A 13,662-nucleotide genomic window follows, 5' to 3' on the forward strand; every position below is an offset into this window, starting at 1 on the left:
ATCGGGGTCCCTCTGCACCCCGGTCTCGTCCGCGGACGCCGCCGGGGTACTAAACAGCCCTGATTGTTGCACACTATTGTTGCCAAAATCTATTTTAAAATCTGCCTTTTGTTACTAACTCAGATTTTATCAAAGGTTGTTTATCTTTTATGTTTAACTGGATGACGCCCGTAGCTCTGCAGCAACCGTACATTTTTTCGCAACAGAAGCTATCCTATAGCTTTTCACGCTATTCGAAGTAGCTTTGTACCACGTCTAAATCGGTTCGCTGTTTAAGGCTGGTATAAATAGTCAACACTCAAGATGCATCTCGGTCTCAAGACACGGTTCAGGCTCTGTGATTAGTTGGCTGTCAAAATTTGGACCAATCACAGAGCCGAACCGCGTCTTGAGACCGGGTCGCATCTTAAGTACTGACTATTTGTACCAGCCTAAGCGTGTAAAGGCACAGAATATAGTATATAATAGTTGGTAAAGGTTACAGACAGACAAACTTTTGCATTTAAAATATTAGTAAGTATTATATGTTACATGCTACAAAAAATTTAAAAGGAAAATTCGGGAAAAAATCTTTAGACTTGGCGACTTTTATCTCAATAAAAGTCGACGGATTTCCATAACAAGCTCCACCATTTATCTGTCCTTAGAGCTGACCCTTGTCAAGTGGACAATAGACAATGTCTGGCTTTCCACGTTTGTCAAAACGCTCACGTTCCCGCCTTTCCGCCCGGCGGCCATTTTGAAAAGATGAGTTTCCGGCGTCCGGCCGCCATACGCTGTAATTCGGATGCTGCGGTGACTTCCGGTGCAAAATGTTGTGTAAGCGAATTAAAGACGGTTTCCTGGCCCGCTAATGTATTAAAGGGACCTTTTAAAACGGTTTTATGACCCGTTCTCATATTCATAACGTTAAAAGTTATGATACAGAGGGTGTTTTTCATTTTGTGAAACTCCGCAATACGGAGGACGAAAAACTTTTCAACGACAATAACTTTTTTGCTTATTGTTATTAAGCAAAAAAAATAAAAATTATATTAATTATGACATATTTTATGAGTATGTGTGCATTTAATAGCTAACAAATCTATTCTTAGCTATCTATAGGAAGTTTGACAAAAATATTATGTAGCAAAAAGCCTATACCTACGCCCTAAACAGGTAGCACAAAGGGTGAAACACCAAACTATAAACTTCTTACTTCAGTCCAATAAAATTAGGCAAATCAGGTAAGGGAATTCGTAGAAAAAGTGCCAAACCGAAGCTGATTTTCTCGCGTCATAAAAACAGCCAAGTCCTCCCCAGCCCCAGGAAAGTGGTAAAAAGTGCCAAGTCGAATGACTTTACCGTTCGGTCGTTACCGGGAAACACAGGAAGGGAGGTGCTCTCTAATTTGAATCTACAGCGGTGTATTTAAATCAGATAAAACATTAGACCAAGTGCCGGGGATCTAGCTTTGTTACTTTATTGAATTCCTTAATTCAATCGAGAAAAATAGTTGAATTTTGAGCTATTAAGCATTTTATTATTAATATAATTTTTTTGCTCAAAAATTGTTTCACGCGCAGGTCGATTCCTGCGTGAGTGCGTGAGACTACATTACAGTATGCTAAAAAGTATCCTATATCTTCAGTCTACTTCCGCAAATCAAAGTATCTGAATAGTGAATACTAATAAATAATAATATTATTATGTTCATCCATTTCGGTTCAGCGATTTTAATGATAATACAAGTATATTTCGTCAAACAATTTTATTAAAGACAAGATACTTACTTCCGCATTCGCGTTTCATATTATAAGGCGATAGTAGCGAATTAATTTTAGACTTTTTAAGTAACTCTACATAGGGCATCTTTTGTCATAGAAACTCAGTATTATAATTATTTAAAATGTTTCAAGAATTATTTACTTAATCATAATTTTATCCAACATCTTCTGTTAAAATGGTGTTGCACAATAGGTACAATGATACGTAAAATGTTCAAAGCAATGATAATTTAAATTCATCTAGTATTTAACATCGCTGGCGTATAATTTAGAGATGTAGGTGTAGCCAGCGACTAATTTGGTTATATTAGCCGAAGTGTTTTTCCCAGTTTATCCCACTGTTGAAGCATCACCTTAAGTGTTACGGTTTCTTAATTAACTCTCAAATAAAGTTGACTTTAAGATTAATTCATCAATGTTCATTTTTGTGTAAAGTTTAATAAAGTTATTGTCTATTTATGTGACGTAGTGTTACATTTTGGGGATGGTAAAGTACTTATGAGTTTTTGAGACAATATACTTTGTAGACAGCTAATATGATTTAAAAAATTAATAGATTGGGTCAGTGTTTCCCAAACTTATTTGTACTGTGACGCCCTTGGGACTTTGCCATATCTTTACGACGCCCCTCAACCCAATCCCCAAAAATACTTTTCAAATTCCTACATAGGTTATCATAAAAACACTATTTGGACACTTATATTTCTATTAGGAAATAATGACCAAATCAAAACATAAGCATAAAAATAAAAAAGATAACTTTATGAAAGCTATTGACAGCAAGGCTGGCTAATGTGAAGGATGCGCTTGCTTTTCTGAGTATAGCTTCTGAAACCGGGGATGTACTCAAAATTACATATTTGGTTGTGTTGACATGCGACGCCCTGGGGCGTCGCGGCGCACAGTTTGGGAAGCCCTGGATTGGGTCATTACAACTAAGAATATGCTAAGGTTTATTCAAAATATTTTTTGCTTCTTTTTCATATACATTGTCGCTGATTGCAGATTCTATAGCCTTATATTCTTATTTCTTATCTTCTAAAGCTTAATGAAAAGAGAAAGACATACCTACTGCTTTTCTCTTTCTTTCGTCAAGTTTAAGTACTTAGGAGTTAGCCTCAGAATTTCTACTTGATCCCTAGATATTCGGAATTTACTCCTGTCAGTAAGTAAAGGGGTCGCAGCCCGCAGGTCTAAAAAGGGTTAGGTACTTACTTCTTTTCTCTCTTCCCCGCCCCCGTGTCTCTGAACCCTTTCGCGAAGGGATTGTTGTCGATTTTCAGTTGCGTTATCTGAAACAAGGGTAAATATTGGGTTTCTTAATATTATATTATCGTCAAAACATAAAATGACTTATGAAATAATTCCTATGGAGAGATTCCTAACTTTAGAAGCAGGTGCCAAGTTAATTTTTTCTTGTTGTAAACGATGATTTAAAAAGATAAAGATACTGACTGGTAACAATGTATAGACTTGACATGGATTCCTTAAAAAATAATTGTGTTAAGTAATTGATTATTTCTGAATTCTTATTAGCCAGTATAAAAAAAAAATTATTGACCATTGCCAAAACCATCCATATTAAAAAAAGAACCTTCCAAATTTAAAAACAAACTCACCTTCTCATTCTGGTACGCCGTGACCGCGATGAACTCCGTCTCCTTGAAGACGTACGTTCTGAAGGTGGAGTAGGGCAGCTTGAGGATGTCGTTGGCCCGCACCAGGTGGAACCGGGGCTGGTACTTGTGCATGGAGTTCAGGATCGTCTGCGTGACACACTTTAAACAGCTTAGGAACTTGATCGGCTGGCATGTGAATAGGGGTGATGGGCAATTTCTTTAAGACCTTATGGGGTATGGGCTATGGGGCAGGATTGCGTATCATGCAACAGCAATGTAGCAGGCATTTGAAAGCAGATATTGAAAAATATCTGTCAGAAATGTAGTACACAAAATGTAATTTTTTAAATAAGTATTCCTATTTCAAACGCCTTTTTCACTGCTGTCGCAAGATACGTTATAAATAATTTATCATCCTGCCGCACTGTGGCTTTTTGACATTAATTTATCTATTTGGCGACGGTCATTGGTTAATGTTTTGACGTTAGCCAATCAAAAGCACTACCTAATTATAGGTCTACCAGGATCTGATGGCAAATTTGGATGGCAGATTTTCAAAAAATATCCTTGATCATTGGATACATTTTTATATTTCCTTGTTTCACACACAGAATCAGCCGCTATAAGGCAAAAAAAAAAAAGGATCAAAATATTTTATTCCAATTACCCCGGTATTGCTAGAGTCAATTACTTTTCCCACTTTTTGCCATCAGATACTGGTATCGACCTATAATAAGTACGTCTATTTAATAAACTGCTGCCAAAAAGTCACAGTATCGAGGCTCTACTTGCTCAAGTTTTATAGTTATTGTTAAATGAACCAATTAATACATAAAGTTTGAAAAATTTATACACTTATATTGTAAATATTGTATGTATGTAACGGAATCTTTGAGTAAGATTTTTACCCATCTTAAGTAGTCTAATTTATTGGAAACTAAATGCATACGTATTGAGACTTAAGAGCCAATGACAATGCAATTTTTGAAAAAATATATATAAAAAAGTGTTTTTTTTTTAGTTTCTTTAAACTAAGATTTTTTCCTATAAGTATAGAAGTCTAAATAAGTAAGTATTTTAGAAATTTTATTGTATTAATTTAGATTTCAATAAGTATTTGTAAGACAAATAGCTATTCGGCGCGTGTTCGTCCCCTATTCTTTATATTCTTTCAAACTTGCCTGTGACCTAATTCATAATTGACTACTTTTTTCCACCCCTGTGTCATTAAGTATCATTATTGCTTGCACGTTTGAATGAAACATGAGGCGAGCGCGTCTCAACTCGAAGGTGGTCGTTAAAGAAAATCAATCCTTATAATATAATTGGCCCTAGATTTTTCATACAAGGCAAGTAATAACAGCTGTGGAGCTACATTTGCTTGTCTCTATCGATCAGCACGACCATTAACTAAATCATTTCATAACTATAATCGGAAAAATGTAGTATCTAGTAGTTACTATATATACAGTGTGTTAGTGTAAATCAAATGAGCCCGTCAAAATGAACAACTTTTTCTATGCTGGGAAATCAAAAAAAATGCCGTAACCTTCATACCCATACGGATGTAAAATATAGTATCCACTATCTAGAAGTTACTGTATTTTACCTTAATTATCATTATCTTTGATTAATCACAATATTATTCATTATTATTGTATGACTTGTAGTGTACTAGTCCAGAGTACTACAAATTCCTGAACTTTAAAGGTCTTTTCTTTACCAAGGTTCTGAAGGAATTGTGACCATTCAGAATGTTGAGGAGAATGTAAAATGACAAAAAAAAATGTTTACATGATTATTTTGTATAAATCCTGAATTGTCTTGGTCTAATCCTAAAATACAAGCTGTAGAGTGTATTATAATTTATAGGTATCATCCACACTGTACTTCATGATATACTGTATAGTGCATACTATTGTATAATCACTATAGTGAATAGTGATGAGCAAAATTGGTCTTTTTTGCTCATCACTATACAATTTTGCTCAACACTATAATATGGGTAAGTATATCACCTTTGTGATATACTTACCCATATTATAAAATATAATAATTTGTGTTACTATATTAATATCTATTACAGAAAATAGAAACCTCGTAAAATTTCGTAAACTATTTTTTATTTTAATGTTTCTGTAAGTTTTGTAACTCGTTTCTTATGAAATTTGAGTAGTAAAGTCTAGGTTACTGAGATAAAAGTCTGAAAATATGTTTTCGGTAACATAAAACAATTGACGTCATAAACATAAAGATATAAATTATAGGTACTGTTACTTTTTCTAATAGTAATACAATAGGTACTTACACTGTTTTATTTATAATTGTTTATAACTTTGATATCAAACAATCAAGATAGCACGGCAAGTTATCAAAAAGGTCACGTTCTAAAATCAAACAATTCCTGTATTCTGCAGTCTCTATTGTCTACCTACTTAAAAAAAAAAAACTTTTTTACGTCGTAATAATTTAATCAATAATATATAATATAATGCTTGAAACATGGCACATACAGCCTTTATTATAGAGGAATAGCGACATTAAATTATTTTTTAAACGCCATCCATTTGTCATGGCGAAGACTCACGCATTTTGTTTGTAAAATTGAATGATACGTGTGTGTAATTTGTGTAGTTTGTGTGTAATGACAGGTGACGTAACACGCTAAATGACGGTACAATTCGACCCCACGTAATCACATAGTTTGGTTGTCTGTGATACGGGTCAATAAAAATTATTATCTTTAGGCTTAGAGGCTAGGTAAATGATATTATGAGAAAACCAGGATCTTTCAGTGTTTACTGTTTAATAAATAGTTTTATTCAAATGGAGAAACATAGAAAATGAAACCTAAAAAAGTTTTGGAAATTTTATTAGAAATTACTTATTTAACTACTTTAAAAATTAAAAAATAATAATAATCGATTTTTGCCTTGATAAAAAGTGCTGAAAGTATGATGCGCTTGTACAATACAAGCGATATCGACAAACGCGTCCGCAGAACAGAATTCATCGATTCGAGATTTAAAATTAAAAATTCCGAACGGCAGTAATCTAGATATGCGCGCCATTGTTCTTAGTTTGTTAATGTGTTTGTATGCAAAACACACATTAGAATTCCGCTCAAGGCCCGCGGTACATTTTATAGTCTGTAAAAGTTAATAGAACCTATTGAATATATCAATATTCAATAGCCGGTAACTAGCATGCAGCCCGGCCTGTCACGTCTAATTTTCTCCTTTTAAGTGTCTACGCCGACTATGAATACTTAATCTCGGGCTAGCGTTTTCCCAGCATCAGCATGTGCATATTAATGCCGCCAAGTGTCAGTTTTCCTGCCCAGACTTCAAATGGAAAAGCCGTTAGGCCTTCAGCATATGTGCTCAATATTGAAGATTGCGTTTCTATTGGAGATACAATATTGACTAGAGCAAGACTGTAGACTTCAAGAGTTTAAAACTTTAGGCACAGTCACAGAATAGATAATAGTACAAGTAGCACAGTTAGATGTTGCTTGGATAACATAAATATTTAAGTCAGTCATTAGTCACAAGAGTTTTATACTCGCTAATGGACTGATTTACAAGTAAACCTACCTACTATACTACTATCTATACTCTATGTGTAATGAAAATGTAAGGGAAAAGGTGGTAATGTGGCCCCTGCACATAATATATTGGGCCCCTTCAAAATTTTAATGTTTTAACAACGCTATCCACTATAATTTTGGTGGGACGGGATGCTCGCGGCATGCTACTAGTTAGGCACCTTACAAATCCAACAGAGGCTGTCAAGTTCGATTGTCATTTGATCGAGTTTAAACTTGCGACCGTGTGTGTGATTTTATTTCGATAGTTGTTAGGAAACAGAAATATTAGGCTTTTGTGTTCAAAGTTCAAACATAGGATACATCAAACTGTTCTCCTACGGAATTTAAAAGGTAAACATTGTAAAATTATGCATTTAATAAATACTTTGGGTACGTTTGTTTAAATATTAGCAATAATTGTAACTTGGCCCCCTCACATTTGGCGTAATGTGGTTCCAATGACGAGCTGGAGGCCATGGGTACAGTATCAAATTTTTGACAAATGGGCTATGTAGCCTGTGGAGGCTCCAAAGGTGACTATTAGGTAGATTTGTGATTTTTGCCGTTAAGTTTCACTTATGCAATACATTTAATGTGACATCCCCGGGGGGTCACATTACCATCACTTGATCTCAAAATACCAAATGTGATTGATTAAGAATAATTAAAACTTTCGATAATCCTGCACGAGTTTTATTTATTCCCTAATAAGATATGTTTAATACACACATACAAATGAATAAGAAGTCCCATAATGTATTGACTCCTATATTTTTTAAATAATGCTTGGTAAACAAAGCCACATCACCACCTTCTCCCTAACCACAGGCTATTCTGTGATAATATTATGGTACCTAAACAAGTCGGAAAATGTGTTTATGACGGGACGAGTAATTTGAGATGACCAATAAAATAACTAATAGTGTGCACGTTATATTAATAATTAATATCCCATGTTCCAATTACGGTTTATCGTCTAGGTTTACTACGCCCGCGCCGGCCGCACGATGGGAGCGCGTACGTCGTTCGCGTTGAAATAAATTTTATTGACTAATTGTCTCTCCCTCGATTCGCGTCGAGTGTTATTAGTTTAAATTGCTTTTAATTCGATCAAATCACTGAACGACGTCGACTTCCGCTGGACCGCAGATTTGATGGGATCCTTCTTTTATGCGATCAAAGTACGGGCTTTTAATATTTTATGAGTATCTACGTTTTATGGTTGGATACGACAACTGTGTAAGTACATCTTTAGTCGTTTATAGTAAATTGCAGGCTATGAAACAATCAAAAGTGAATCATAATTTTTTACTATAAAACCGACATCTGTAAACCTAGGAGCCGGGGAAGAGTATCAATATTATGATGTCAAATTCCGAGCTGTCAGTAAAATGGCGACCACTCACCGACGCGTTAATGGATAACTTACTAAAATCTAAAAGGATTTATGGAACTAACGAAGCGGTCTTCCAAAACAGGTTCATTTCGAAGACGATAACATTAAAATGAAATTATAGTTGGCCGCGAGCCTTAATTGTGCCTCTTTTATTTTTTTCCCTCCAATTTCTTTATTTTACGGCTGGTCAACAAATTAATATGTAAATCGGGATGCACGGTGGTCTGTCGATGACTTCATGTCGATTAAAAATAATCGACTTGTCGTTGGTTCCGATAACGATATTGTAGAATTAGTAATGATACGGAGCGTAAATATTAGAACGATTTATGTGATGGAATTGACTATTCAGAGCTTTAAAAGTATATAAAATGTCTTTATTTCAAACTGATTTTTAAAGTTTACTATTTAGTATTTACGCTGTTATTATTGGTTTGAACATGTTTTTTCTTTCAATATGACAATAATTATTGTTATGTAAACAATCATAAATAACCGTAATATTATGTAAACTGCGTAATAATTAATTTCAAAAAGATATTCTTAAGTAAAACTTGTCAGGCTCTTAAAATATTATAACCATGGTGGAGTATTCTGTATTTTATACAACAAAAAAAAAACTTATCGATGGAAAACAGTCCTTCACTAAATTGTGTAATTCTGCTAACAATACATAGATGGCGCTAGATGTTTCTCTTGAACTTAGAATAATTTTGATCGCTCAGACAAATTCGCATAGACCGTGTTAATTCCCGTACGTAATGGATTTGGTAATACTTAAAAGGTAGGAGAAAAGTTTTCTAGCCCTTTAAGTAGACTTTCTGATTTAATTTTTTGTCCTAGGTCTTCGTAGCTATACCTTAGTCGGTTAGAAATTCCGCAAATATATTTTAGTGTCTCTATAAAACTAACCTCTTAGTATTCCTAGAGTTCGTTTCCCTTTTACAGTTTACATAATATCTATACGTAGGTGGCCTACTCTACTCAAACAGCGCGAGGTGTAGCCTTTACCCTTTGCTCTTATTTGATTTGAGTGGGGCTTGGAACTTAGTAAAAATACATCTATAGTACAAAGTAATTATAGCTTATACCTACAAAGTCTTCTGGTACTTTAACCTTTTCTATTGGATGAAATACTTATAGGAGTTCCTTCTTCCTGGTCATAATAAAATTTCGTTAATTATTTTAATATTAACTTTTAAAATATGCCATCATCGAAATGGAACTTTTACTTACTTAAAAAAAATATTTTTTTTTGTAGCATAGCATAATAATTAATATGTTAAACGTGCATGTCTAATTCCACTCGATACTAGATGGCGTTGCGTGACAAATTATTCCGCCGCTGTCAATGATAGTACCGTTGATAGTGAGAATTAAATAATGAATGCCTCTTTGTTATTTTAATTACACTTAATGCGAGTTAATTCAATAAAAAACGATCGTGTTTCTCCTCAATTGTGACATAATTAGTCTCGAATAGTCGTTGGCTACCGCCACCCGCCGCCAGGAGGCGCCCCGCGCGTTCGCACCAAACGGCTAATTCGCGCGGTAAACATACGCGCCATAAGTCATATTATTAACTAACCGCCTCGGACGGAGTTCACACGACTATATCTATCCCGCTCCGACCTAGAGAACTCGCGACCGCTTCTCCTTTTACTTACATCGAAATCTTATTTTGAATTTTATACTCGGAGGGGCGGGGATGGCGATGTTGCATATTAGTCGTGCGGTCTCCCTCTAGCTTTTTGTGATTTTAATTCGCGGAACGCCGAACGTGATTCGAGTGTATAGAACTTTTTTATTGTAAATATTCGGAATTCGATGTAAGGTAGGGCCGCATCGGGAACATCTATACGACTATAAATCCTAATACCGATTCTCGTTATCTTAGAACTTGCGGGGTAAGCGAGTCCGACGAAAAACAATTTTGTTTTTCTAGAGCAGAGATAATCGAGATCGAAACTCCCCGGTAATCCTTTACGTGGAGTATTCCAGCTCAAGATAGTTTGGTGATTAGGACGGTGTTTGCAAAAAAGTTTCAAAAGCTCATCAATAATTAGTAACATCGGTACTCGCTAGACTGAAGAGTGTGTATGTATCCCTTGTAGAGGGTTCACTGTGTAAGTAGCAGCGCTGAAAGACCAAATTTTTTTTCAATATATGGGCAAGCGTCGCAGCGTCACAAGTTTCCCCATATAAAAGTGAAAAAAATATTTTGTCTTTCAGCGCTGCTACTTTCTTAGTGAACTCTCTACAAGGAACACGTACACACTACACACCATGGGCGCCGGCAGAAATAATTTTCAAGGGGTGCAGATTTGAGTTTAATTCTTCTTTCTTTTCTTTGTACTTTTTACAAACAACAGTGACTGTCTATTTACGTCAACATTTAGTGCCGAAATTACATTACCCACGAACTATCCTTGTACGGCATGGTGATAGGGTTACAAAATCTTTTTATTTCAATAATTCCTGTTGATCCCGAGATTCCCAAGGGGTGCAAGTGCACCCCCTGGCACCCCCCTGCCGGCGCCCATGCTACACACCCTAAAGTATTATTACTTAGTTTTGTTACATCCTGTAGATTAGGTTCACATTTTTTATCATATATAATATTGGAGTTTTAGCTAGACCAAGCCAACCAAAAATTAATCCCAGACAAGCATCAGCTGTTCTCAATTTAATTAGAGGTAGCCGACAAAAGGGCATTTAATGCGTCGTTAAAGCTTCCCGTGCAAGGTGATCCGATCGTCAAATGTTTGCTCTGGAGGTACGTTCAAACCAGATTACGGAGGGCAAGAGGAGCCGCCGATGCCTCAATATTTGCGCCCTGTGTTGACGCGCAAACCGTCTTAGTCGTGTGCACACAGAAGGGTTCAGTAATGCCCTTTTTACCACAAAAAGCGTGGACAAACAGACAAATACAGGGACCGCGGCGTTTATGCCGTGATGAATTAAACAGTATCGGATTGCCGATGATGATGGATACGCCAGAGAATAAGAGCATTTGGTTATTTAACCAGATTTCTGTTAAGAATAATATTTTGGGCATAATATAATATCAGCTTGTGTAGAGACGTATAGGTTTTAAAAATAATCTTGAATTACTTTTTATTTCCTGTTTGCCTCTTGAAATAACCAGTATAATGCTATAATTAATTACCAAACCTTATCAGGAGGGCAAGAAGATAGAGCTATGATTAAAATATTAGTTCGATTGATTAGTATCCTACAGCCTTATCATTATAACGACTTTTCTGGTCGTGTATAGTTAGTTAATAGTTTAAGGCACCCGTTTAATATACCCGGTACTGACTACTGAATGTGACAGTACCTAACAAAATTTAAGCATCAACAGAGACAAGAATCGATAACATAGAATTTAAAAAACAATTTTGGATAGTGCAGAACAGCCTTTCCCAAAGTGGGCGATAACGCTCCCTTGTGGGCGCTGAAGGTCTGAAGGGGGGCGGTGTGGGACCCAGAAAAAAATGGAGCGTTGTGTAGAGGCTTGGGCGGTGATTTATTTCATCTGGATGCATATTAAATTGAAACAATGGGGGCGCTAAAATTTTTTTTTCTTAAAGTGGACGGTAGACAAAATAAGTTTGGGAACCTCTGCTGTAGAGTATAGAGCTCACTCTATCTTTCTCTGACAGTAGTTTCCAAAGGCGATTAGAACTCTACCACGGCCACACCATGATTGACAGTTAATTCTCGTCGTATGCAGAATAAACAATACTCAGAAGCGATGGAAAGGCGATCCATTAGCAATGCGATCGGCAGTAAATTAAAACAAATATTGTCTGCGCCCGCGCACACAGCGCTTTGAAGGTGCCGACACAGGTACCGCCGAGTGCCGCGCCTCGTCCTTATTGCTATGAGCATAAGGTGCATATTACGTGTAACACTAGCCTGTCAGCGAACGCACTGACGCACGATTACCTCGGTAACTGTACCGCCCTTATTTGAATCTAATGCAGCAAATTCGTGTGGTATGGATAATACTTTGCGAAGTGATGTGAAAAATTCTGATCTAATCTTTTAAGTGCCTAAGAACTACTTATTTTGCTCGCTTACAAATTTTACTCCATTGAAAAAAGTTATTATCTAAGATTTAAAAAATTAAAATTTTCAAAGTCAAACTACAAAAATGTGTAGGTCAGTGTATCTGTCAGCTCTTCACGCTTATCGCTCAACTGATCTAGATAAAATTTGGTAAACTCTATGAATCCCAGTAAAGGTAAGATAGCTCTTATCCCGGAAAATTTAATAAAGTTGATCTAGTAGCCATCATTCGTAAGCTTTTACATTTTTATGATCAGTTACTACTTACTAAGGATTTTTGACAGGAGTTAGTCAATTTAAGAGCGTTATTGACAGGTTAATGTACTGTCAGAGAAGTTGATTCAGGTACGCTTATACGGGCAACTAAAATTGCTCCACTCCAGTCAATTCTCGTCAGCTTTGACGTCACGACTACATCAAGCAATTTTCGGCAACAAGCAGCAACAAGCAGCAATATTGCGCAATACATCGCAATACAATTGAGCGTTATGGCGCAACTTCATCAACTAGTTACTAGGCAATACTGTCATACACGAGCCCATCGGATATTCGTCAATTCGTATCGGCGACATTGAGCGATATGAAATATCTGGAGCAATAACGCCGAAATAATTCCCGCAATTTATTGAAATTGCTCCATATTGCTCCACTAATTGCTCCAGATCGGTCCATTCGTGTCGCCGAGCAATTATTGCCGCAATTGTTGCCCATGTAAGCGCTTCTTTTGGCAGATGGTGGACCTACGTAATTTGGTAGCGTTATGTCAAATCCGGCCGATAGATCGCGACTATAGTTTGTGCGTTTTATGATGATATGCGTGACAGATTATAATTGACACTAGTAGGGAAGTTACCTAACAAAAAATTAATCGATAATTTAAAAATATCGAATCACTTCGTAAAGGAATTGCAATCGAAATTATCGATTTCGTACTGACATTTCAGTGGTGCCGGCGATTTAAGATGGCCGCCCTTTTTTATCGATTTGATTTCGATTCAACAGAGTCAATCTCTATCGACATAAATTCCGTTTCATGCATCTGAATTTTTTCAAATGTTTTCGTAACAATAATTATATACTCCTATTTCGCAGTTAATATTTATAATTTTATATTAATAAGTTAGCATTTAGCAACTTTTCATTTTTATTCATTTACAATTATAGGAAACATTTGTTTTTGTAGATGGAATATAATTAATTACATTTGATTTCTTTTTG

General features: G+C 35.9%; 1 protein-coding gene across 6 annotated transcripts in view; it reads right to left on the reverse strand.

Annotated features, from left to right (window-relative positions):
• LOC121727870 (T-box transcription factor TBX3) overlaps positions 1-13,662 on the reverse strand; it is a 106,843-nt gene that overhangs the window by 6,106 nt on the left and 87,075 nt on the right. For 3 of the 6 annotated variants that reach the window (XM_042115915.1, XM_042115912.1, XM_042115914.1), the window contains 2 exons: positions 3,386-3,532; positions 2,982-3,058 (listed from right to left, as the gene is read on the reverse strand). In XM_042115915.1, the coding sequence (XP_041971849.1) occupies positions 2,982-3,058; positions 3,386-3,532 (224 nt within the window). Of the gene's footprint in view, positions 1-2,981; positions 3,059-3,385; positions 3,545-13,662 lie in introns of all 6 variants that reach the window. The other 3 variants (XM_042115913.1, XM_042115910.1, XM_042115909.1) reach the window with 1 other exon arrangement.

The sequence above is a fragment of the Aricia agestis genome, chromosome 6, assembly GCF_905147365.1.
Source record: "Aricia agestis chromosome 6, ilAriAges1.1, whole genome shotgun sequence".
NCBI lineage: Eukaryota > Metazoa > Arthropoda > Insecta > Lepidoptera > Lycaenidae > Aricia > Aricia agestis.